The 27348-nt window shown below is 41.1% G+C and overlaps 1 protein-coding gene across 2 annotated transcripts in view; it reads left to right on the top strand.

Moving 5' to 3' along the window:
- The window catches only part of fras1 (Fraser extracellular matrix complex subunit 1), a 308187-nt gene that overhangs the window by 250658 nt on the left and 30181 nt on the right, over positions 1–27348 (top strand). The window contains exons 36-46 of one of the 2 annotated variants that reach the window (XM_076891188.1): positions 61–189; positions 614–861; positions 2531–2682; positions 5455–5617; positions 6801–6933; positions 12533–12723; positions 15211–15364; positions 18435–18698; positions 19281–19469; positions 20992–21111; positions 22221–22400. In XM_076891188.1, coding sequence (XP_076747303.1) covers positions 61–189; positions 614–861; positions 2531–2682; positions 5455–5617; positions 6801–6933; positions 12533–12723; positions 15211–15364; positions 18435–18698; positions 19281–19469; positions 20992–21111; positions 22221–22400 — 1923 coding nt within the window. Of the gene's footprint in view, positions 1–60; positions 190–613; positions 862–2530; positions 2683–5454; positions 5618–6800; positions 6934–12532; positions 12724–15207; positions 15365–18434; positions 18699–19280; positions 19470–20991; positions 21112–22220; positions 22401–27348 lie in introns of both variants that reach the window. The other variant, XM_012920358.4, reaches the window with a different exon arrangement.

Raw genomic sequence — 27348 nt, 5'->3', positions numbered from 1 at the left:
ACTTGTTGAGGGCCGGCTGTTCATGCTTCTAACTCTTCTCCATTTCTGTGGCGCATGCAGGCGGTCAGCAGCTGGCCGTGAGCGACGTTGACACGGCTCCAGATGAGCTGGAGTTCGAGGTGGTAGAAGCTCCCGTCCATGGAGAGCTGATAAAGACTGACGGCAACACAAAGATTCGCATGACTAATGGTAAAGTACAACACACTGACACTGCTGGGACCAGAGGAACAGGATGGACATTTATTTGTCTGATTTTAGTTTTAGTTTAAATTATCACATCATTTGATGTTCAGCTAATAGATTTTAACACTGCATAGTCACATGAGGCTGGCTCGTAGGGCTCGTGTCATTTTTACTTTAGTCTCAGCTTGAGTTGAACTGCACACCAGCTTTAAAGTTAATGTGAAACAGAAGCTTGGCCGCCCGCTTAAGAAGAAAGAATATTTTTATGGCCTCAAAAATTTAGTTATTGTCAGTTTTTTTTGTCCTCACGTCTTCTTTTTCCCTGCTTGTATAACCGCGTCTCTGGTGGAAAGGTAACAGAAAAGCAGGCGGACTAAAATCAACACATGAAACTACAGTTGTAACATCCACATTTCCTCCGTCTTTTCAGGTGACACCTTCACTTTCAGCGACGTCACCCGCAATGTCCTGCTCTACCACCACTCCGGGCTCTCCACCCAAGATGATGCCATCACCTTCTCAGTTAGCGACGGTATCTCCATGGCTGCCACAGTAGTGCAGGTGGTGGTTCTAGGCGCTGGAGGCAGCGGGCCACAGCAGGACCCCATCGCCACGCTCTCGCTGGAAGTGGGCGAGAAAAGCAGCACTGTCATCAGACGCTCACACCTGGCTTACACGGTGAGTTAGGAGAGCTGCGTGCCAGTGAGAGTGTTTAGTGTTTGAATTACGCTGAGCTTTGGTTTATGTATTACGCAAGTGTCATGGGGTCTTGTGTGGAAAAGAGAGGTTGTGCAGGCAGGTTCAGAAAGATATAATATTAAAAAGAAAGACATGGTGTACAGAAGAAGAAGAAGAAAAAGGAGAAGAATACATATGGTGATGCAGGAAAGTGGAAAAGAAGCGAAACACAAAGCATGACTAAAAAAGGATTTTAAAAAATCCAAGCAGCAGGGAACACACCAAACATGCATGAAAATCCACAGTAGGATCTGATAATGGGCTGTCCCCAGGCTGTGTCGCGTCCTGGTTTGGGCTCGGCAGTCGGAGCTGATTGCACGCACTCGAAACTATGCTCGCAGTTCTGTGAGACATGAGCCAGCAAATGCATATTGCACGAGCTATGGTTCGAATAGATGATTTTAGGGCCTTTCCGGGCCTGTTTGCTGCTTCTGTGGCCTGGTGCTATCTTTCAAAGTCCAGCTGTCCATCCCTATATCAGCCCTAGAATAGACAGGCATATGCACTCAATGATGGAGAGACATATTCAGCTTATTTTCAGCTCCATATTTTTATTTTGGACTCCATTGGAGAAACTTTGCATCGTTCACAGTTTAAAATCATCTTCATTTATCTTGCTAGTACATGCCTGTGCTACAGTATGGTTTGATGTGGTTGCATAGAGAAAAATAAAAAATATAGGTGAGTGTTGTTGTATATATAAATAAAGAATACACTTATGTGTTTTTCTTAGTTTAAAAACAATCAGCCAATTTGTGTGTCTCTCTTGCAAGGCTGAGGTTTTGCTGTACTATACAAATGTCACTTTAGTTCATTGCTAAGTGGTTGCCAGGCAACATGAAGGCCTTATATCATTTATCTCATAACATCCCAGTTTTGTGGAAATAAATGAGATGATATTGTTGTGAAATTAAAATATGAAGCCTTTATAAAGCTACATGCTGATGGACAACCCGATGATTTTATAATGTGTGATATAGATATGAATCTTCAGGGGCCTGAGATGTACCTGACTGTTAGTCGATCCACTGACTGAAACAAGCTGTAAACTCCGTCTTCCTTTAAAGCTAAGTCAGCTTTGATGTGACTGGGTGACCCTTATTTAATAAACAGAGCCAAGTTCTTGTTGACGCCTACAGTATAGGTAAGGTTAGTTTTCTTTAGCAGGCTACCAAAAAATTACCAATCCCAAAACCAAACCTGGATATATTAGAGAGAACCCATGTCTGTATGGGTTCTCTCCAGGTACTCCAACTTCCTCGTCCAATGACATGCATGGGGTTAGATCACAGCAGGTAGTGATTCTAAATTACCAGCATGTGTGAATAGTTGTCTATCTTTATGTGATAGCCCTGTAAAAGATTGGTGAAGGGAACGCTCCAACCTCCCAGGTACCCTGAATTGGATAAGCAGAGGATGGATGCGGAACACCATCCAAGGGCCGGGGGTGACCGGAGGAAGATAGGCAATGTTTTATACATTGTATCCTATGTGTGTGACATGAGGGAAATTTTACAGCACAGAATAATTTTGTGAATGAAGAGTTGTAGGTGAGACTTGCTGTTTTCATTTTAAGTACAGTATCACTAAAGTCTGTTTGGTCCCTCAGGATGACTCATCTCCAGATGACCAGATTCGACTCCAGCTGGTGTCGGTGCCAATGTACGGCATCCTGACCAGGAGCCAGTCCCAGCAGGAGCACCAGGAGCTGAGGGAGTACTCCTCCTTCACAATGGAGGACATCAATAAGCACAGGATCAGGTATGGGTAGCAACAGCTACTCGGTGGGACTAGTTAAGACGTTTAAAATCCTCCAGACAACGAGGACAGCATTTAGTAAATGTTGCAATGGTGTGTTTTTATGTGACCTGTGAAGCACTTTACCCCACCTCAAAGACACGGGTGTTTAATTACGGCTTTCTGTGAAGGTTTAAATGTTTCTTCAGAGACTTACAAAACTGTAATATCAGTATAACATCTGCACTTGAACTAAAAATGACTTTCAAAAACCCTCGGTTGTCCCCAGAAGCAGTCAGTGAAAATGCGATAAAGATTCACAAAGCTCGATGGGAGTCTACAAAAAATGTTAATATTTTTATTAACGGCTGCCTCACGGCGACAGCGTTTGAGTAACTAGGAGTAGTTATATGTAAAAGCTGAGGTCTTATCACCTTCACCTGCAGGCCTGCTCTGGTTTCATCTATTTTTATTGGGTTGAGTCAGTTTTTTTTTTAAATGTGGCACATTGAAAACAACATGGAGTGAGGTAATATCTGTTCATCTAGTATACACAAGCACACATGATAAACATAAATGAAATTAAAGAAAAACATATTTTAAAAAAAGAAAGCAAAAATGACAACAATAAAAATAATGAATAGATGCTTAGACTGGTTTTCAGGCAGGATTCACATTCTCGAACAAGCAGTGGCTCAGAGCACCGTGCAGCTCTGAGCCACTTGGGTTCGGACTTACTTAGATGTTGAGGTGTTATGGGTTCAACCAGAAGGCAAGCATGGGGCAGACACAGGACATGCTGGGGAGAAAAAGTCTTTCTGCCAGTTGGGAACATTTTGGTGTCGCCCTGGAAGTGCTGGAGGTGGTGGCATTGGACAGTGAGGCATCTGCATCACTCGTTGGACTGCTAAGCTGGATAAGCAGTAGAAAATTGACGGGTTGGGGGTAGAAAAAATTTAAAGAAATAAAGAAAAAGCTTATACCCTTTTGGTTTTTAGGTGAGAGGAGGAGGTTTTTTAAGCCTCTAATAAAGAGGCAGCTGTAAAGGAATAGCCTGGTGTCGAGGCCACTCTGTGCAATAAAACACCGTCTCGGGTTCTTCAGTCTGCAGTCGTACTCACGATCAATTTCTCTGATTGCAGCTCGAGTCAGCGGGAATCACTTTCCCTGTCAGCTTCAAGCTGCAGAAGACGCTGTAACAGCTTGCAGATCCATTTTGCTTTCCTTTAATCCTAATGTTTCTTCTCATGAAATGAGAGCTCCACAGACATTAACCAAAACCCGGTAAGAAAACAAACGTATTAACTGGAAGTTATTCAATAGTCTTTCTCCCGTTGCGTTCAATGAATCAGCCTGTTGGCATTAGCAAAGCCAATTAACTTAGCTCTGATTGTACCTGCAAGTGGTAGTAAGGCCCCTATGAGAGGCACTAAAATGAAGCATAAATATTCACGTACTAGCTATTTCATTTCCATAACGCAGCCCCTGATTAGCTGCGGCACGGGCCGATCTCTGGGGGCGAACGTCAAACCGGCTGTATTAGTTTTGTCTCTTTGGTGCTGGCTCTTACAAACAAGAGCTGGGAATTGTTTTAAAAGAATTGAATGGGATTAGAGGAGATTACACTGGCATGGCTTTCAGTTTTATTAGTGCTCTGCAGAGATTAGCAGCTGTATCACTGTGAGAGGGCTAAAGCGAATCTGTGCCAAGTCCTCTATCAATCCACGACTTAACACATAAACAGATAATTATGTACCCATTAAAAGAGAATTATTGTATCAGACAAAATCATTATTAAACACACACTTTAAAGATTAAGAAACCTTTTTCAAGAATTTTTGTAAATGTCAGAGATTTTGATTTAAAGTCTAGCAGCATTTGCATTTGAGTGATTCTCTGAGGGAGGCTTTTCTTCTAGACTTCCTTTGATTATCATGGGAATGGAAAAATAAGACTTTTGTTTCTTTGTTTGGCTTCAGGTCTTTTTTTCCCTTGTATTAGCTCAACTGTTCATCATATATATATATATATATATATATATATATATACACACACACACACACACACACACATCGGGAACAACAACATCGGAGATCTCTGTCCAGAAGAGCGCAGTCCTGGGAACAGCTAAGATACTGCGCAGGACCCTCAAGCTCCCAGGCCTCTGGTAGAGGACCCGAGCTTGAAGGATAAACCGCCCGCAGGGGCGTGCTGGGTGTTTTTATATATATATATATATATATATACATATATATATATGTGTGTGTATATATATGTATATGTATTTAAAAAAAAGATTTATGGTCTAATCTTTATTCCTGTCCTCATCTATGAGGTGGAGCTGTGTATTGTGACCAAATGGCTGCAGTTTCAGATACAGGTGGTGGAAATGATCTTCCTCTAAAAGGCGTCTGGGCTCAGCCTTAGGGCAGTAGGATGGGGAGATTAGTAATTCAAGAAGAGCTCAGAGTTGCAGTGCTGGTACTCCACAATGAAAGGAGCAAGTTGAATTCAGCATCTGACCAGGATGCCTCATTGAAGCCTCCTAGTTGAGGCTCAGAAGAGAGATTTTGTCTCTTGGCTTGTCTGGAAACACCTCCGTGTCCTCCAGAAGAACTAGAGGCGAAGGCTTTTTGCCTCATTAGTAAACCATTAGTAAATCTGGCCATGTGTCTCTCAGCTAAAGGCTAGAGAGAAGGAAGTTGGTGCATCTGTGCAACCCAGACCTGGATAAGAAAATGGAAGGATAAATGAAGAAAACAGAAACTGTGATTAAAACGGGTTTTCCATCTGCAGGTACATCACTTCAATAGAGACGGGAAGTCAGCCAGTGACTGATATCTTCCACTTTGTTGTTTATGATGGAGACAACAATCGCCTTGACAACCAGATATGCACCATCACCATCACCTCCGCACCAAGACAGCCACCGTTGGTCACTGTCCGCAGCAGCATCAAGGTACGCACACGCTATGTCCTGCATACAAATGTGCAAGTAAGAATCTTACACACTTAACGGAGCTGCACACAGCAGGCCAGCTAAAACAATATTTACCTTTAGTCAGAAGAACATCTTAAGTACAGCATCGAATCATATTTAATGTACCTGTTTTATATTTGAGACAAAAGAAGCGAGGGACTCCTGTCACATGAACTCCATCAGATCGCTTGAGGGTCTTTGTTTAAAAAATAGCTCTAAATTGAAAGTTGCGTTTATGTCTGCTGGATTTCCTTCATCAACATGTAGCAAATGGCATCTACGTACCATGATGTTTGAGTATTGTCCTCTGTGAGTGGGAATAACAGATACGTACTCCTCTACTTCTGCTTGCTTTGTTCTGTCCTGCTGAGCTAACTGGACATTCAAGTCCACAAACTACAGGCTCATGGATAAGGGTAAAGGTATGCACTGTCACAGTCCAGGGGCTAATACAAATGCAGCAGAATATGGCATCAGCATGCTTTTATATTTAACACATTCTCCCCTGTGTATGTGTGTGGACATCTGTCAGTCTCATTGTGTTACACTAAAGAAATGTGCACTTCCTGTCTTTCACTGCAAGATAACAATACAATAAGAGAAAGAGCTTTGCATCTGCAGGCTGTACCTGGGATATGATGTCCCTCCACAAATTCCACCCTTCATCAAGGATACGAAGTCAAATCTCGCCCCAAGAAATGTCTCGTTCTTGGATCTATTTATTTCATGGCTGTGTGGGGAGAAATTTTCTGGGTCAGCCAATACATCTCAAAGTGGGACCTCTTCTGTGGGTTCACAGCTTGTCTTGTTTCTGGGTAAATTAAAAGAATACAATAAAGGTAGAAAAGAGGAAAAGCCTCACGGAGCACTAAATAATTTAACATCTACTGTCTACTCATCCTTCAAGGGTCTTGTAAAGATTTGAATTTCCAGTTTTTGTGAGTTTTTAATCATGTTCAAATGCAGAAAGGGGATTTGTTTTTCTGGAGTTGAGATTCTGATTTTTTTTATGAGCCCACTCTGAGTTTTCTCAGAGCTTTAAATATATAATATGATTAAAATATTAAACAGACTATATTGTATTAACTATACTTTAGATTCAAGTGAGAAAACTAGGATCTCCCAATTAAATAATTTATTTTTGCTTATTATCCATGTCTAGGTCGAGGAAGGCGGTCGCGTGCAGCTGTCTACCAATGACATCACAGTGTCAGATGTGGACACGCCCCCGAAGGACCTGCTGATTTGGCTTGTCAGCCCTCCTAAATATGGTTTTATTGAGAACACCAGGACAGGTGAGAAGTGCCTGTGTGACGGTATGCAGATATTTTGGAGTGTGGTCACTGTTGCAGGAAGCTGAATTGACTTTGGCTCATGATGTGACAAACTGCAACTGTTACTCTGAATAATTTTCACATTTCAATTTGCGTCACATTCCTGTGCACACAATGCCGGGTGAATTCCCCGCGGTACCAGTGCCATCTGTCTTGGCTTGATTGTGCTGTGGATTAGAGCCGCCAGATAGCCAGGTACAGATGGGGCAATTGTTGAAGTTTCACAATGTTGAGGCTCACTCAACTACTGCTGCTCTTTCTTCTGCTCCCGAGAGGAAGCGCTTGGAAAAATGAAAAAGGTGACAAGAGTTGAAGAGGAACTGATTCCCTCTGGGGAAACTGTAACATTGCAAGTGCAGAAGCTGAAACAACATGAAATGAAATAGATATAAACACAGTAGGAAGAAAAGTCATATTGAGAATGAATAATGAAAATGGTATATCTTGCTGTAATTGTAATTTTGGTCTATATATAAAAAATAGACAGAGCGGTGATGTCAGCCACTGGATTGTGAAGCCTCGTTTTTAGTATTTTGGCTGTTACCATCTTGTTTTTGGCTTTCTTCTTTTTTCAGCCAGAAGAAATCATGCTTGTATGCAGATGTGACATTATGAGCCCACATTAGCAAGAACAGGTTGTAATCAAAGCTGGGCGTAGCTTAGAGAAAAGTGAATCTTACGCTTTCTTCTCTTTCTGATGGCCAAGGTGACTTCTCTGGTTGCAAAGGCAATTATGGATGTAAGGAAGTTGGCTGCTTTAATCAAAACTCTCAGTAAACATTTTCCTGATGAGCGTATCAGTTTATTTTATAAAATATGGTTCCGATTACTGTCCAAAAAACATGATAAAGCAGGGTGGGACTACCTTGTGATTTAAAAGTTATTATATGATCTGACCTACACGCCTCAGTGACCCAGGCTTAGAGACAGATTGGCAACCCCCTGGCAATATCTGGTCACTAGGGAGAAATATGTATTTCCTGAGCAATCAGTCTTACTGCTTCAACCAACATGTTTCAAAAGGTACAACTTTAGTGTTGAAGGGGAATATTCTGTGTTTCTGAAGCCTTAACAAGCACATCCCCAGACTATTTGGGTCCTTTAAATAAAAGATGATCTATTGGTTTGGGACGTATTTTAAATCTTCAGCATTTAGATTATTATTTAAATTATTAAAGTTAAATTATAGCTGACACTATCAACCCTGCTCATCATGCCCACGTGCAGCACGATGGTTAGCACTGTTGCCTCACAGCAAGAAGGGCCTGAGATCAATTCCACCAGGGTCTTTCTTTGTGGAGTTTGCATGGTTTCTCCCCGGGTACTCCAGCTTCCTCCCACAGTCCAAAGACATGGAGTTAGTGGGGATAGGTTAATTGGAAACTCTAAATTACCCATGTATTTGTCTATGTGTTAGTCCTGCGACTGTCCAGGGTGTCCCAAGACAGCTGGGATAGACTCCAGCGCCCCCCGCGACCCTGAAAAGGATAAGCGGAAGCGAATGGATGGATGGATGGAATGGACTATCAACCTTGGTTAGAGAGCTGCATTCATGTGCTGTGTGACACGGTTGCTGTTTATCTTTGACAGACTCAATGAAAGCATCTGGAGTTGCATGATCTGCACCATTCAGGATATCGACTGCATGCAAAACCTGCAGTAAATGACCTGAATACTGCAATGCATTTAGAAAACATGGATTTACTCCATGGGATACACAGAATAAGGCAGTGAGTGAAAACTCCAAATCCAAGAAGAAACCTTTGTAAAAATAAAATCTCATTAAAACCAGTAAATCGTATCATATTGTTGGTCGGATTTTAGCAGTTAAGAGCAGAAAATCATCATACTGATCTGCATATGTAAAGAAACTGTTCATTTTTAATGGGTGTGTAGCCATAGCTGTAACAATAATAAGATAATTAGGGCGATTGTGGCTCAAGAGTTGGGAGTTCGCCTTGTAATTGGAAGGTTGCCGGTTCGAGCCCCGGCTTGGACGGTCTCGGTCGTTGTGTCCTTGGGCAAGACTCTTCACCCGTTGCCTACTGGTGGTGGTCAGAGGGCCCGGTGGCGCCAGTGTCCGGCAGCCTCGCCTCTGTCAGTGCGCCCCAGGGCGGCTGTGGCTATAATGTAGCTGCCATCACCAGTGTGTGAATGTGTGTGTGAATGGGTGGATGACTGGATGTGTAAAGTGCTTTGGGGTCCTTAGGGACTAGTAAGACGTTATACAATTACAGACCATTTACCATAATTGGCCTTCTCTATTATACATTGTCTGCAAACATAATGAAGGATAAATTTGTGGGGTCAGATATTTATAGTGTCTGCAGCTGTAGATAACCAGCTGGCACCAATCTTTTCTCTCCGTGTCCCGGCGGCCCGTCCTTGATGGCAGCTGGAGTCGTTGGTATTCAGCAGCATCAGCCAGCGGTGATGGGATTTCTGCTGTCACCGGGGCACAGGGGAGGCCAGTCAGTGTCACCGTCAGTGTGCTGGCAACAAAACCAACATGCACAGGTTTTTTTAATGTTGATATGCAGATGCACCATCGCACAAAAGACACTGACTTGCATGCTGATGTTGTGCATTTGCATGAATCCAGCAATTCAAAACATGCACATGGAAAAAACAAAAATCTCACAAACAGGCAGTGTTTATGCAGGAAATGGCTTTTCCCTTAACAAAATACATAATAGTTTGGTGATTAGCACAGAGGAAGGCACACGTACTGCAATGCAGTATAGACATTTTCCAATTTGAATTTAAATAATTACTTTAATATAAAGCTGACATGGAAGGAATACGGCCAATCTCATTTTGGCCCCTGAGGTCCTAGAGTAAGTAAACAACTCCCAGCCCATCTTTGTCACTCCCCATATGTTTACATGCCGCTTTGTCTCCTTGTGTTAGTCTTTCTCTGTAGATGTCAGGAGAGGAAAAGAGACAAAAGTGACTCCCTTCCTGGTTCTGTCGGTGGTTTCTTCCTTTCTTTTTGCCCACCATCACCAGTTGCTGTTCGTAGCAGATTGTCTGATTGTTGGCCTTTTCTGTCTAAAATTATAGTACAGCTGGTTTGGGAATGCCTCAGTGTTCCAGCCCCAGTTGCTCCCCCTGTGTAAGACTCAGATAAGTGGCAGAAAACGGATGGATTATTCTGATTACTCACTCCCATGATTATTTAAACTCCTTAGATCAGCGGTCCCCAACCCCCGGGCCACGGACCGGTACCGGGCCGAGAGAGTTGAGGCTCGGGTGTGAAATTTGTGATTTTCAATGTTTTTATCGTCTCCTGTGTCTTATTTTGAAAGAAAATTTTACCACCATAGTTACCATAGCAACCAGAGAGCATTAAGGGCAGAGAGGAGGATGTTACTCTTAATGTTGTCGGCGCATTTCAGGAGGACGCTGCTAATAAAGTTACACAATTACACAGTGAAATCGCGTTTATTATCATATTTACAAAATACATAGTTTTTGTCTTGGTCGTGTCATTTTATTTTGTTGTATTTATCTGCGACACCTTAATGGCCGGTCCGTGAAGATATTGTCTGACATTAAACCAGTCCGTGGCGCTAAAAAGCTTGGGGACCGCTGCCTTAGATACTGTAAGCAGAAATTTTGAAGGCTAAAAAAAAAATTAAGTTGATATAAAAGTGCCAAACCTGCAGTTCCTCTAGGTGCCACTGGAGGCTGGCTCCAAAAGTGAACCAGTCTCCACTGACTCATGTTGTGCTATCCAACTTCATAGAGGAAATAAGTCTACAGCCTGGAAAAGAGAGCAGTGTTAGCACCTATAGATGGTTTGCACTTTCTTCATGATTATATGGTTGGTAATTTTTTTTCATATCTCACGCATTCAGATATCGGTAAGGTCCAAGGTAGGGCACACCTGCTTACACTTACAGGTGCGCTGGCACTGGCAGCCGCTCTGAGTTGAACTAGACCTGAACTATCTGTGGTGTTGGTGCCCATTGGGTCATTTTATCTTTGTAATACTACAATCTGCTGTGTAGTACAACCGGATACCTGTAAACGAGATAGGAACCATAAACTGCTGTGTGCATGACCCATTTTCTTATTTTCATCATTGAACAAGAGTAAATGCCCCACATCATCTGGGATGGTTCATAATCGTGCTTTTATGAGTCCAGCATTAAGAGAGAAGTAGGGATGGAATATAGTAATTCAGATCCTATTAGTGTAGAATCATCTGTAACTATAATTAATCCTAAAATAAAATTAATGAAATTTAATAAAAAAAACAATTCTGGGATTAATATTCCAGCCTGCTAACTCTCTGCATCACATTCCTGAACAACTGGATCTGTTTTCGACCCACATTCCTTTTCAGAGCCTTGTTCAGTCGGCGATGCACAGAGATGTCAGTGGCGTGATTGCAGGAGTGGTGCTGTGAATCTGAGATCAGCAGACGCCACGTGTGAGAACAGAACAACCAAAAAAAATGATTCTGGAAAAATTGTAATTCCCCGGTGGCTTCAGGTGATTTCCTGTTTTGATTACACTTCTGTGAGGGTTCCCGCTCAGATAAGAAGCTCCCGATGCTCACCGTAAAACAGGGAGATGAGGCGATGTGATGCGATTTACTGTTGGGCCTGATTTACACGCATACACTAAAGTAAATACAAGTACACACACACCAGCTATTCCCTCCAGAGCCCTGACTCAGCTCAGTGCGGAGTCATCCGTCTTCTGCAAGAAAGACACTCATACTTTCTCTCAAACTTCAGAGATTTCAAGGTTGATGTTAAGTATTCAAGGCGACTCTCCTTCAACCTGAGGACAGCCAGGTCGTGTCATCACAGCCAAAGTGTGCTTTTCTGGAGAATTGTAAAGACCGTCCATGCATCTAAACTACCAGACAGTTCCGGCTGAAGTCAAATGAAAAGCCTGATGGGACGGAGAAGACAAATATTGCTGTCATTGGAGCTGTCAGAGGATATAAGTGATGGCCTGCTACCTGGTCACCTGAGAGGTTTATGAGTTCTTTGTTGCAGTATAATAAATGTTCCAGTGTAGAAATGGCTTTTTTCAGTGTGTAGCCACAACCGGACGACGCGACAAATCATCATTTTTACACTAAAAGAAAGAATTTAAGAATAAATTAGATTGCTTTAATGAATAAAATGATTTTGTGCACTTTGAATTTGAATCAGAAAGACTTTATTTATCTCCAAGGGGCAATTAACATACAACATAGCAGCATAACGTTGAAGATAAGAACAATACGAACAGGCAATAAGAGTGAGATAATAAATACACAGAATATACGGTATATACAGTTTAAAATTACACAGTTTAAAATTAAAGTGACTGAGAGGTGAATAAATAACTGTAAGTGACTAAGAGTGAATAAAGTGTCGGTAGTATAAAAAGAGAATGAGAATACTTTATTAATCCCGAAGGAAATTTATGTTTCTGGTGCAGGAAATGGTCTTATCTGCTGGAGTTACAAAGCAGAGTGGCTTTGGGGACAAAGGTGGCTCTCCTGTGCTCTTTGTTTTCTAAATTGCATCTCTTCCTCTGTTCTCTCGTCAATCAGGAAGCTCTGTTGGCGGCTCACATGTCGTCACCCCTGACGTGCCTTTCTCTGTGGAGGACCTTACATCTGGCCATATCTCTTACGTCCAGGAGAGCCAGCTTAAACCTCAAACCAAGCAGGACATCTTCAGCGTCTACATCAGCGACGGGCTCAGTCAGACGGAAGCTTTCAGTGTGGAAATTGACATCCAGGTAAGGAAAAACTAAAAAGCTACTACTACTAAATCTTGTAGTACTATCATTATAAGTGACATTGATTAATGTATAATTAAGAATGTATTTCAAAATAAAGGAAGTTTGTTTTTCTTTGAAGATTTTGTTTCAACTCTCTTAATTTTTGAAGGTGTTTGTGTTAAATATACCGTTGCACTTTCCTTCATTTCTATGGCAGAAGTAACCACAATGACACAACGCCTTGGTTTGAGAAGCCCCATTTTGCCGTCTCAAGGCATTACTATTTTGTTTGTGTTATTTTTAGCCAAATGTGATGAAGAAGAGGGAGGACAGTTATCAGTTAGCTAGGTTAGCACAGAAATGGTTTTCTTTCTCAGCAAAATTCATTTCTAACCACAGACGTTGCTGCTTAAATAAATAAAAAACTAACTATATCCTTATTGCGTCCATGGGAATTAACAGGGTTAGTCATAGTCAAGTGCTGGTAATCAAATGCACTCGGTTAATTGATCATCAGCAAGTGTGAGCGCCTCTATAATGGTGGATATTTTGGGAGTTTGATGGTCTGTAGGTGTGTTTAGGAGGAAACACATCAGCTTATGAATCTAGGAAGAGTTTTAAGGCCATTCCCAAACGTTTCATAAGTAAACAATTGTCAGGAGTGGATATTCCAACAAATTCACCCATATGCTCAGAAATTACAAAAAACTGAGAGCTCAATCTTACACTACACAGTTAGTATGTTAAATGTTTAAGTTTATGACAGTGTTAAAGTTTACACTCTCAGAAAGACTGAACAAGAATGGCTTACTAGAAATGTTACCAGGAAAAAGCATTTTCTCTCTAAAGAGACCATCCTGGCATCACGGTTCAGGTTTGCAAAGTTGCATCTGGATGAACCACAAAATCCTTTGATCAGGGGAGACCAGAGCGGAGATGTTTGACCATGGTGCACTGCACCACGAGTGAAAACCATCACAGCATATGAGCACAAAGACCTCTTACCAACTGTCAGCTCAGTGGTGGACGGACGATAACTTGGGCTCGTTTTGGACCCAGAGGACCCTGGACATTGAGTCAGCCATGAATTCATTTGTATACCAAAGTATTTTAGAGTCAAATGTCAGGTCATCTGACTGCTGACAGCTAAAGTTTGGCTTAAAATGACTCGTCTAAAATGTCAATAATTTCAAGCACGCCTTTAAAAGCTATTGAATCGTGGTATGTACTTAGTTTTTCACAGGACTGCATAATATTCTAGGTCTGAGGTAAAGTTCACGTCCTGTCTGTCAGTTTCAAACCATTGTTTTATAAGTAACACATTTTTCAGTCTTATGCCTGTAATGCTTCATTTTGGAAACTGTTGCACTTCACCCTGTACCCCCATCAGTCCAAATCACCAAGTTTAATTAGTTTCAGTTAGATAAGTCGCCCCTGTTGATGCTTTCGTTTCTTCAAAAGAAGACGATAAAAGCTTGAAAAAGACCAAAAACACTTTTTAAAAATTGAAGCTGGTGCACACCCATAAAAGTTTGAGCTGATTAAGTGGTGTCTGTGCTGATGAAAAGAGATGAAACGAGGTCTTAACAGCTCCACGCTCTATTAGTAATTTAAAAAAAAAAAAAAGAGGTCTTACTCAGCTTTTGTTTTTCTTTTTTACTGCTGTCCTTGAGCATCACAAGGCTTCCTCCAAGGAAAAACTGCTATGGCCTCAGGCTGTCCCTGTTTTTTTCTCCTTCATAAACACATAAACAAACTGAGATTCCAAATCCATCACTTAAGCCTGTTTTAGGTCTTGAGTTGGATTGATGGGGTTGTCAGTGAGCTGTTAAGTTTGTTGAGTGTGTGTATTTGAACACGTGACCTGTATATAATAAATCTTTCACGGTGTGTATTAATGTAGAGGTGGTAGTATACAACCCCTGGCAAAAAATATGAAATCCCCACACCAGGAGGACTGCTTCTGCTTTATTACTTTGTTGGCAATAACAAACCACAGATATGTCACAAAACCGTTATATTTAACACCTGAACATTGTGGCTGTGTGAAACAAACCAAACAGAACCACATTGTAATCTGCATTTATAAGACAAAAAATCTGAATATGCCAACGAGTCTGCAGTTAAGGGAAAGCCTGCAGACACACCACTTGGCTGACTGAAGGAAAACATCTCCCCAACAAGGGACCTGAAAAGATTATACATCTCTGGTGAAATATGCTGGTTATTCCTGGTCGCCTGTGTCTAAATTTTTGAGCGTATACAAGCAAAATGCTTGAGTAGACCTTGGAAGATGTCAAAGCATCAGGACAGAAACCAAAAATTGGACCACATCACAAATAAAAATAAAATCAGCAGGAACAGGAGTAATCTGCCATTACTTAAAATAATTTAACAGAAATTGTTTGAGATCTGCTTTGTGAAGCTGGTGTTCTGTTGGTGAGGAACAGTGTAGTTATTCCACAAATATTAAAAGATGTCTTTATTTTTATTGTCTTTCAGCAGAGTAAAGAGGACAAAGAGCCGGTGGTGTCCGTCAGCAGCATCCATATAGAGGAAAACTCTGGAGTTGTCATCACCAACTCGTCTCTCAGCGTCCACGATCAGGACACACCAGAGAACGAGATCCTCTTCACTATTATCAGAATTCCCAGCTATGGTGAGCACAGACTGCATTGGCCTGTAAAGGCTGTTCTTCAACTGCACCTTTCATTGTTAAGTCTGTCTATGAGAATTCATTTTAAAGCAGCAGATTACTTTCAGCTTACTAAAAACTATTTCTTTCTGTCTATAAGTAATAACCTGTTATTATAAACTACTTTTAGCTGCTGCTCAGTTTACTATCTGTTAATAACTTAGTGCATTTGTCTAGCAGTTAGCTAACAGTTTTCCTTTGCTAATTCATACTGCTAGTTAATAAACTTAAATTTTATTGTTTTAATTATTAGGCAATTTAACTGATAGGTCTCGATTTAGAAAATGTACACAATCTTCTTCATAGCCTTAGCTAGCTTTATTGCAATTATTTATCCATTATTTTCAGCTAAAAGCTTGATTTGATTACTCACATGTAGCTAGCTGCTAACGTAGCTAACAGCTGAAGTGATTTATAGCTTTAGCAAGTTTTTTGGCTAAAACTGAGTTCATCTATATAAACTTGACATTTTTATTGCTTTTTGCTCTCTATTATAGAGTGCTCTTGACTCACCCTTCATTTCTTTATGTTTTGCTTCCAAGGAGCAAGATTTTCTTGTATTTTTAAGTGTACTTGAACGGTACTTCTCTGGGCTTCCTAGTGGTTTTTCAAAGTTGTTTTTTTTTTTTGCCATTGGCTGTTTCTTCACTCATTTTCAGTACAGTCCTATTACCTGGCTGTTTTCAGAGGACTGTCTACACATAACAGAGAATTTAGCAAAGAACCAATTTTAAATTGTATCCTTAGAAATCGAAGGTTTTGGTTCAAATCATCTTCGGGACGTACGGAGGAGGCGAGAGGTACAACACTGTCTACATCTGTCCAGCTCTTTAATGGTTCAGAGCTGCATTTCAGCCAGTGATGTTGGGGATTTTATCAAAATTGGTGGGATTATGAACCCAGAAAAGTGCAATTAGAACAGTCCCTTTGATCTCAGAATCAGAATACCTTATTAATCCCTGAGGAAATTATGCAATTTTACTGTTACTTAGATAAACAAACAGATGCTTTTGAGATACGTTTAGTTATTCTTCCTCTTAAAGTCCATTTGCTTATTCACCAGTTCATATGGCATCATATATGTTTTTCAAATATGAAAGCAACAGAGACGCTTCAAAAACAGCAGCAACCCAGCAGGTAAACATGGAAAAATATGCAGTGATGTGCAGTCAGTATATTAAAATATCTCACATACTTTAGATCTGCACACACACAAAACCTAACACAGAGCTCAGGAGAGAGTTATGTTAAGAGGTACCTGGCATGTTGATAGTAAATAGTTCTGGACGTGATAGAGATGAACAGACACACACAGAGTCATAAACACATTACTCTTATTTCCGACACCCAAACAGTTTAAAACAAGACAAACACAGCGGCCGCCCGCTGCAGCGCTGCATTCTGACTGCAGCCATTCCTCACATGACACAGCGACACAAACTCAAATCAACTGACCTCCAAACACTTTGTTTTTCTGACGCCCTCTCACCGTCCCAAATTGAATTTTCTCTCCGCCTGCCACAGTCTGGTAGACCAAAAGAAATTGCTTCACGAAAAACACATTTTTTTCAGATAAGTATACAGCACTTAGTCACAGCAAAAATGTCTTTTAACCCAATTTTAGCAAAGTTTACAAAGTCGTGAAAGGCGGCGGAATATAAACCCTGTTTCACAGGATCTCATTTGTTCTTTACATGTTACGATTTTTATTTTAACGCCATAATGACCCAAAACTTAAAGGCATTCTCTCTAACTGACTGTTCTGTATTTAAGGATTTAAGGAGCTTTGTTAATGCAAAGGCAATCTCCGACTGACACTTCTGAATTCCTGGTCTTGATCATGCAAATTAGTCGTATGGATTAGATGTCCATTTGATACTAACTCGATGCTGTCTTCAACTATCACCCCTCCCATACTCCTCACCCACCCCAACAGACACCTGGTCTGGGACATTCCTCCCCCCCCCCCCCACTCAGTTAAAGCACCATAAAGCAGCTGGTGAAACCAAGCGTGCCTCCGCCATAAAACCACCGGCGTGAACGGTTGATGGGACAGAGCGGGAGATGAGTGATTTCAGGCGTGTCGATGACTCCCAGTCAGCTCGTCTTTTTAACTGGCCACCTCTCCACTGTCCACACACACACACACACCCCTACAACGATCTATTTATCTTAGAGGAAGTATGAGAGACCCCTTCAAGCCTAATAAAGATGCCAGGTTGCAGCAACACTCCAGCAAATGTGCACGCACTTGTAGACCTCGTGCTGTCGAAGCAGTCTAAGGCCAAGAGATATTTCTAAATGCACATAATTTTCAGGTAATTAGTGCCAAACAGTCTCAAACTCTATGAATTAATCTTAATGCAAATAACATGGGGATACCCCAACGATGGATTTGCACTGACAAAATAAAAGATTCATTTAAAAAAAGGCAAAATATAGAAAATCCAGTGAAAATAAATACTGCAGGGCAATAGATAATAAATTGACTGCAAGCTCTGAAAATATTTTCATAGGTTTATTATGTAAATCATTTTTTCATTTTTTACACAGCATTCCAACATTTTTTGGAAATTGGGGTTGTATTTGATTTAATTAATGATTTTTGGCTTTTTAAATCCTCCATAGAGGATTGGTGGAAGTGTTTGATTTGTTCATCTTCTGCTTTTAAACAGTGCGGAAACGTTTCACTGCAGACGTTTAAAAAAAAAAGAAGAAGAAGAGGGAATGTGTGGGAGGGAATAAATGAGGGTGTACGTCTGTGTGTCCCCTCTTCACGCTGCAGGATTTGGACTTAAATCCTATTTAAACCTGGGCTTTGATTTAAGAAGCAGGGTAATTTAGAGGAATCTAAAATGTCTCATTAGGTTCTACAAAGAGCTTTCTTGTCTTTCATGTGCTGCATGAAAAACTCAAACATCCTCCATTTGACTTAGATAATCAGAGAAATTAAAAAGATGTACTTATTCAGTTACCACTCCCCCACTTACACCCACTTCACAATCTGAGCTTGGTTTATTTTTTATTCCCCTAGGCAAGCTCCGCAGGCGGCAGTTCTACTCCCAGCCACTGGAGAACGGTCGCGTCCTAACGCAGGGCTCCACATTCACCTATCAGGATGTGGTGGATCAGCTGCTGGTTTACACGCCTGAAACTGTCAGCGGGGGAGCAGACGAGATGGCCTTCACTCTCACCGATGGCATTCACACCCACACGGGCCGCCTGGAGTTCACGATGGACGTCACGAGGAGCGAGGGACCTCGAATGACCGTCAACAGAGGACTGCAGCTTCCAGCAGGTGAGAGTCAAGAAATGCAGTAATAAACGATATGTCTGTGTTTAATGAGATGTTGACTCATCTCAGGTTAAACCAGACGCCCGGGGACACCAGTCAGAATACTTTTACAATCATAAATAAACTCAGTAGTTTTTCTTTTCACGCTTATAGCCTCTTGTTTTTCTCTTCTTCCTCCTAAATCAGTTTGTTCATAGTTCCCCTGCTTAGAGTGAGAAACTACGTTAAAATAGTGTTGTTTTTATTTAAAAAAAACCCTCAGCTGATTAGTAATTATTCACATGAATGTATTATGATACACTGTAGTGCCCCATTTTTAATATTTTCCACTTTTTTCTTCCTATTTTATTTGTTATGTCCAGCTTTTCGTGTGTGGGGAAATATTTGGGTTTTTTTATGGGTTATTAAAAGACAAATTAAGGCTTGTTAAGGTTTTTGTTTCAAGAGTATTTCTCAGTCTCTGCAAGTGAGTTTAAGCAGCTCTTGTATTTTCAGTCGGGAAAAAAAAGAATCCAATCAAATAAATAAAGTCATCAAATAAATGTAAAGTAAAATCTGATCACTGACATTTCTGTACTTTTTCAGGGTCATCATCTAAGATCACAGAGCAGAATCTGAAAGGTACTGACATCGACTCAGACCACCTGAAGCTCCGGTACATCTTGACCAAAGACCCCCCAGTCGGCAAGCTGCAGCTCAACAGGAGCAGCCGAGCGGAGAGCGTTTCTGTGAGAGGTCCCATTCAGAGCTTCACTCAGGAGGACGTCAACAAAGGTGCCAGCTTTAGTTTTTATTGTTGTAACTTTGCACAGATGTCCCACAGTTTTCGGTCTTTGCTTTATCTTAGACTGTATATAAAAGATGGATGTCACCTCTAGGTTTGGAACGACGGCTTTAATCCTGCGTTTTTCCCAGTGACCAGCAGGAACCAGCAGATAAAGTGACATGATGTCTTTTGCAGGCCAACGTGGAAGTTAGCAACATATAAGGATATCGTATCAGCAAAAGAAACACGTCAGGCTACAGATGAAGTAAAACTCCTGCATTTGCTGCGATGATGTTGCCTGTTACAACAATTTCTGTAATTTAGCAATTTGTTAGCAAATTACTTAAAATGTTTTATGTTGTAGAACATAAAGTAAAAGTATCAAAGCCACTGTTATAGCCCATATTTTAAGCATCTAACCAAATGCTCATCTCCTTTGTGACAAAGGTGGTCTTGACCTGTAGTTTAAAGATTGAATGAATACAACATTATAAATTATGGGCCCTTTAATAGATTATAAAACGGGATATGCTTTCACACTTTCAGCTCAGGCGTCCGAGTCATGGTAGACTAAAGCTCTTGAGTCGAATGCAGCTGGACTGATAAATGTTGGTATGGTGTGCAGTGCAGTGAAGAGTGCTTGGATTTAATACACAGGAGAGAGCAAACAACCACTCCGCACGTGCAGAGCAAATACAGGAGAGCCTGAAGTTTCAGCTCTTCAATACAAGCCCCAGATGTGCATGTGCATGGAAAGGACAAGACAAGAGACTATTTTGAGGATATGGAGGTTCACATTTAAGACAGAGAAAGGAAGTGGTTTGAGAGAGCATTAAAGGAATGTGAATGACCATCACTGAAAAAAGGTCATGTGTAATACAGTCCTGAGAGCCTGTTCAGAGCAATTTAACCTCGACTGATACCTCAACGCATGCGTCCTTAAGTCACAAACATGTCCTGACGTGGCGTCTCGGGACCACCTTAGAGGTTAAATGCCCCATCAGCTGCTATAACAGGTCATTTTAACTTGGTGATGTCACAGTGGCTACAGCTAACTGTGTATGCAGTTTATTATCTTACTTCTTAGTTTTGTTGTTGGAGGTAAGATAATGGCAGAGGGGTGGGTTGAGAAGCAAGAGGTATTTATTGATGAACTCTTAACTTGCACAGCTTGATGGCAGAGTAAAAATTGCTCCAGTTTTATTGCTGCTTTCACCCAGACATGGGCAAGAATACAAAATGCAGAAAAGGTCACAGGTGGTTTGCAGTGTACATTTATCAAAATGTAATTTTAAACCAGATTTCTGCTAAATTCAGTTCACTCATTGTTTGAATTACATTCAAAAACTTAGTGATAAGACAAAATAAAAGCGTAGAAGACGCATTCAAAGCTCTCAGTGCTTTCTAGTTTCGCTCACAGTAATTTAGCTCTAAGGTCGTGTGATTCATTGGAGTTTAATTATTCCCAGCAGTTACACTTTTGCATGAAGTCAGAAGCTTTGACACCGAGTGCTTGTCTCTGTCTTGCAGGCCTGCTGCAGTACAGCCACGAGAAGGGGGAGAAAGGAGGAAGCCTGTCGTTCAAGTTCAACCTGCTCGATCCGGAGGGCAACAAACTGATCGACCAGTCCTTCTTCATCAGTGTGCTCGGTAGGGTTTCCTCCACCCTCTGCAAAGCAGGGACTGAAGTGTTCTTTCATTTGGTGGAGACGAGAAGGCAATTACTGCAGATTTATCCCTCCGTCTCAGGCGTGGTTACTGATGTGATGCTGCATCCTGCATACGTCCTGAATACGAATTGTGTGCAGTCATGTTATTTATAACCCACTTTTACAGCTTGTTAGCTTTCGCATGTTAAATGAGCTCGTTTTGGGTTTTTAATCGACATTCTCAGAAATTTGTAAATTTCATTCGCTACAGTGATTTTCTTTTTATCATCACTGTAATGCAATTATTTTTGGCAATTTTTAGTCATATATAAATGACACTATTCTTTTTGAGATTGTGAGAAAAGAAAAAAAGATGCATTTTTATTTTAAGCTACGCAGACTTATTTTGCAGTTGTGTGTAGTCAACTGCCAAAGACCCATTCTGAGCCATGATAAACCTTGAAAACTCAGCTGCGCACATTTTTATTGTCACCGTTTCCATCTAAAAAGCTTCCTCTCGCTTCCTTCTGGGGATAAAACCAACTATTGCACTGGTTCAGCAGTTTGAATCCAGTGTCCACATGAGAAGCTACTGGATATTGAAGGATTGCCTTTCCCTCATGGTTGAGCAGCATCCCGACTCTCTCATATCTTTTGCAGCTCTCTTTTTAGCCTATTATTTTCTCACCTTTTTCACTTTTCTGTTTATTGCACCCTCTCAGATGTGACTACAGGGAAGCTCTCCTTCCATATCTCTTCCTGCCGTACTGCCCTCTGATGACTTCTTTGCCCTTCTCTCACTCTTTTCTATCTTTTTTTTTACATCTTTCAAACCTATATCACTTTTTCACACCTCCTGATATGAAACTGTCGTTCTCGGTCTATATAAATCTCAGCTTATTTCACCTCCTCTGCTATAGTCCATCCTTTCTCCCTTTTACCAGGATAAGAAACTGATTCTTAATACTTTGATTTCCTTTTGGATGAATTGTTTTCCCAAACGCTGCCAAAAGCCGGGTTTTACTGATAAATCTTAGCTTGACGGGGGAATTTTTTTCTTCTCTCTGCTCCTTTTCTTTTTATACTGACCTTATTTATTTTATCTTGCAGAGGACCATCTCCCTCCATCTGTAGTGGTAAACAAAGGCCTGGTGCTTGATGAAAACTCAGTGAAGAAGCTGACCACGCTGCAGCTGTCAGCCAGCGACCAGGACAGCGAGCCGGGCGAGCTCATCTACCGTGTCACCAAACAGACGAGCCTGGGGCACCTCGAGCATACTGCCAGTCCAGGTAGACCAGGCCTATATGTCAGTGTTTTTAGAAGCTAATTCCATACTGTACAGAAAGTCAGGTGTGCATGCTGTTTGTGAGGCAAAGCACAGGGAAAGGCGTGATTACATATGCACAAGGGGCTGACACAGAGGGTGCAAAAGCAAAGGTGACAGCCAAACACTAAACCAAACCAAACTTTTTCAACTGCTCGGTGAGTACTTGGCATCCTGCATGCAAACTGCAGGTGACTATGGCATTCTGATTTCTACCAAAGAAATTACACTTATGTTTTTGGTGCAGCAGACTCTGATTTCACCTGGCAACCAACACCAACCAATGGCGTTTTCCCCAAAGTTTCCAGGGGTGTGCAGCGCTGTGGTGCATTGATCACCTCTCCGGTTTGAGCCTGTCCAAAGACATGCTTGTCAATTGGTGATTCTAAAGTGCCTGTCGGTGTGATGGTAGTAGAAGTATTTTAGTGACAACAGGGTGTGGCAGCACGAGAGCTGAGCTGAGGAAACCTTCATGCATCAAATACCAAGAGAGTCAGGGGAACACCGGGGACCGACAATAAAACTAAAGCAGGGAGCTAAGAACTTAATCACAAAAACCCGACTTCACTACAATAACAAAAGAAAATGGAACCAAAAACTTTCCAAAACCAAATCTCATCACAAACTCTGTAGATGGAGACTCGTTCCCTTCTGTATATGATAACTGACTCCACACACAGACGGAGCTGTAATGAAGCTTGCTCCAGTTCCTCCATCCATTATTTCTGTTCTATTCCAGCTGCCCTCTACAAAACAGACACACTCACGCACTCTGTCTTTCTGCTTCTTGTGACACAAACAAACTTCAAATGACTGCAGCCATAACTAAAATTCTCATCTTGTGATGCAATAAAGAGAAAACAAAAAAGGAATAACTGATGCATCCTCCGATCACAGAGAGGTGATTATTAGCTTCCGTGCTGTTGAGGATTTCAGCCCCGGCTGAACGGATTCCCCACACGAGTGCTTGCAGCATGTTAACGAGCTGGATGTTAACACTGCTCCCCGATCTTCAAGCATCAGATCACCTCTGAGCCACAGAGCAGCACCGGATAATTACTGCTAGCCATTCAGCCAGTCTGTCACACCATGCTAACACGCACAGCTAGCCCACTGCCCCTATGGGAAGCTTGTCAGCATACGAGGAATGTCAAGGTAACAGCACAAAGAGATGAATGCTCCCTTTCAGCTCCCGCTCTCAAAGCCAATGTTTTCAAGGGGCTTATTAAATGACTGAGGTTATGACACACCTCTCCAGCTGAGTGTTTGCCAAAATGTTTTTGTCACTTTTTACAGAATCAAACTCAAAGTAATGTCAGTACTTCCAAGCTTTAAACGCTGCATGGTCGTACTCTCTCCCGCACTCCATATTATCCGTTGCTGATCTACACACGTCTGTTGCTGCCGCGGACGTTCCACGCTCATGAGACACTCTCACAAACAAAATCACAACGGTTTAGTAACGCAGTAATGTAGCCTGCTTACAGGAAAGTAACAGTAATCTAATTACCTTTTTTGCAATAGTAATCCCTTACTTTACTCTTTACTTAAAAAAGTAATGAGATTATGCGTTATTGCCTGTCTCTGGTCCACATACAGAAAGTATCATAGAAGGATTTAAGGAATCATGCTACATTTGACCTCTGACCTCTTGTTCATGGTTAATAAATTAAGAGTCAAAGTGACAAATTTAAAACTTTGTTGCTTACTACCATTGTTTGGAATAGATAGGAATATAGGGAATTATATATTTTTATTTAAAGACAGCATTGTGAAGAGAAAGAGAATGACCTGCTTAGTTAATAGGAAATATACTTTACTATAATATATAATATTCATGTACTTTATTATTAAACATTTAAACAATGAGATGAATTGTACACATGTAGTATATCTGCATATCTGTATAAATAAAAAAGAATTATGTCAAGTACAGTAACGTGGGTTTCAGCAGGACAAAATAAAAGCCCTTGCTCTTGTTTTTATTTCAATACAAATTTCTTAAAGAAGGACAAAGAAAAGGAAATAAATAAATACAAAATATCACACTATTGCCCTTGAATTATTTCTAAAAACCGGACATCTGTGCAGACCACAACTAGACAGATAAGCCGATCGGATTCAGACTTAAACTAACATCAGACAGTCTCTACAACCATTAAACATCCAATATACTCAACTTCCCAGAAAGTTTTAACTTCACGTGTGAAAATAGGAATGATTTTTGCTGTGTTTTGTACCACGGTATCAGCTCAGATGTTAACCTGCATAGCATTCAGCCCATGTTTAAACAAAATGTGGCATTTTCTGCTATTCCCTGTCAGGACAAATGGAAAATGTAATTTGCTTAAATATGATGGAGCTAAAAAAAAGCTTGGTTTTCATCACTGACTGAGAATATTGGATCTGTCTCACAGCCTGCCTGTCCTGATTATAATGATGTATAAACCTTCAGCTGAGGAGTAGATGCCAAAAGCGCTCATTTTGCTGTCAATAGATGACATGAAGAGAGCTGATGCTGAGATGTCTTTATTTCCTCGATGCGTTGTTGGCATGTTGAATGAGTTTTTACAAGTTGTAATTTTTTTTTTAACTTTGTGAAATTCCCTCCCCTCTGTGGTGAAAAATAACTAAATTATTCAACAAGATGCTGGGCATCCTCTGAACACGGCCATAAACAATCAGAAGAGTCTGTTCAGTGACAGGTTGCTTCTCCCCAAGACAAGAACTAACAGACTTAAAAACTCCTTTGTCCCACACGCCATCAGACTGTTTAACTCCTCTCTGGAGGGGAGAGGGAGGGGAAACAGGAGGACAAAGGAGGGGGGAACAACTAAGCTGTAGTGCCTCTTCACCTCACTGTACAATACCTTGTGCAATACTTTTTGTAAATAGTCAACAGTGCAATAGACTCAATACTTGAAATGTGCAATTCACTTGTATTTTTATTTTTTATTCCTATTTATTCTATTTATCCCCTTTGTATATTTTATTTATATTTGTCTCTGTATTTATATATGTGTGTGTGTGTGTGTGTGTGTGTGTGTGTGTGTGTGTGTGTGTGTGTGTGTGTGTGTGTATATATATATATATAACAATTCTGTAACTGTAACTTCGGTCGTTGCTGTGCTTTTTGGAAGTCGAATTTCCCAGAGGAACCCACCCGAGGGATTAATAAAGTTCTATCTTATCTTATCTTAAGTTAATACCTTCGCAGCGAGGTCACCTGCAGCACGAGAAATCCATTTTCATGTTATGTAATGTACCTCCGTACAATGACAGTCTGTAATGAAGTGCCTGATTTAAAATGTAACATCACCTATCGGTGAAACGAGCTTAGATTTTAGGACTCACATGCTTTCATTTCTAGTCTTTGAAACTTGTTTCTACCCATCTAGTGTTAATTCCTTCTGGGATACAAGTTATGTATATTATGCACACACAAACACACATGCAGCTATTGCCCATTTCTTGTTTTTATACTAAAGATGAATTATTGTTGAATAAAGACATTTTTCAAACACATGTAAAATGTGGCCAATTGTGTTTATCGTTCCCCCCCCATCTCCCCCCAGATGATGGAGGGAATGGAAAAGGAGGTGGTGGGGGGGTGAAAAGAAGAGGGTAAAGGGAGTGTAGAGGGGGCAAAAAGAGAGGGATAAGAGAGGGGAAAAAGAAGGCAAAAGAGAGAGGAGAGAAACCCCCAACAATCCCCTCTGAGCAAGCACCAGGCGACAGTGGATAGGAAAAACTCCTTTTAAAATGAAAGAAAGCTAAAGGAGAAACTTATGGCAGAACCAGGCTCAGGAGGGGGCAGTCAACTGCCGGGACTGGTCGGGGGGGTGAGGGTGAAAAAAGGATGAAGAAGGGAGGGGAGAGGAGTGGTGAAAATTAAGATGGAATAGAGGTGGAAGAAAACGAGGTTACATCAGGTGAGGAGCAGCAGTGTCCCTCCTCCAGAACCAGTGGAGGCGTTTTCCCTTCTTTTTCAGACACTGTTGCACGAGCAGTGTTTTCTGCTCGTTGAGGGTTTTCAGCTCATCGACTGTTTCTGCGTTTTCTTTCTCAAGTTTGTTGCATCGTTTCACCATGTTTTCTAATTCTTCTTGTTTTCCTTCAGGCTTGTCTTTCAGTTCTTTAACTGTTGCCTTCTCCATTCGCTTTGCTTTGTGCATATCTGTATTTCTCTGTTCTGCTTTCTTGTGCATGTCTTCTAAATGCTGGTTTCTCTTCTGGATTTCTTGAAGTCTACGCTGCAGGTCTTCGTGTGTTTTCTGTTGTTTTTGCGCCTGGATTTCAGTGTTTTTGTACTTCAAATTGTTGGAAAGTTTCTCAAGTTCTGTGTTGTTTCTCAGCATTTCATTGATGCGATGCTGCATCTCTGAGCAGTTTTTTCTTTTCTCCTTCCAGTACAGTTGTTTTGTACTTCGTTTCATTATACAATTCTTGGAGTGTTTTTCTTCTGGAGAATAAGTTTTTCTTCTTCCTGTTGTATTTTCTGTTGGTCTTTTTCTTGAAGCAACTCTTTATATCTGTGCACTGTTTTATCGAGCTTTATTTGGAGCAATCTGTGTTTTTCCTCCATCTCTTCAAGCTTGGAGTCCTTTTGTTTCTGTTTCATTTCCATTTGCTTCTTGTCTTGAAGCAACTGTTGATTTTTGTGCAGAGTTTTCTTATGCTTTACCTGCAGTGCTTTGCATTTTTCCTCCATGCCTTGGAGTTTGCTCTGCATGTCTCTCTGCTCTATGGGCTGTTGTTTCTTGTCTTGGTGGATTTCTTTAATTTTTTTCCAGAGCTTCATCAAGCTTTTCTTGGAGCTCCTGATTCTTTTTGTCTTGGAGAGCCCATTCTTTCTCCTTTCACCTTCTTTTTCTTGAAGCTGGTAGGATCATTTTTCTAATTCAGCGCTCTTT

Source organism: Maylandia zebra, linkage group LG12, assembly GCF_041146795.1.
Source record: "Maylandia zebra isolate NMK-2024a linkage group LG12, Mzebra_GT3a, whole genome shotgun sequence".
NCBI lineage: Eukaryota > Metazoa > Chordata > Actinopteri > Cichliformes > Cichlidae > Maylandia > Maylandia zebra.
Note: the sequence above shows the minus strand (reverse complement) of the source record. Positions and strands in the feature narration are given on the sequence as shown.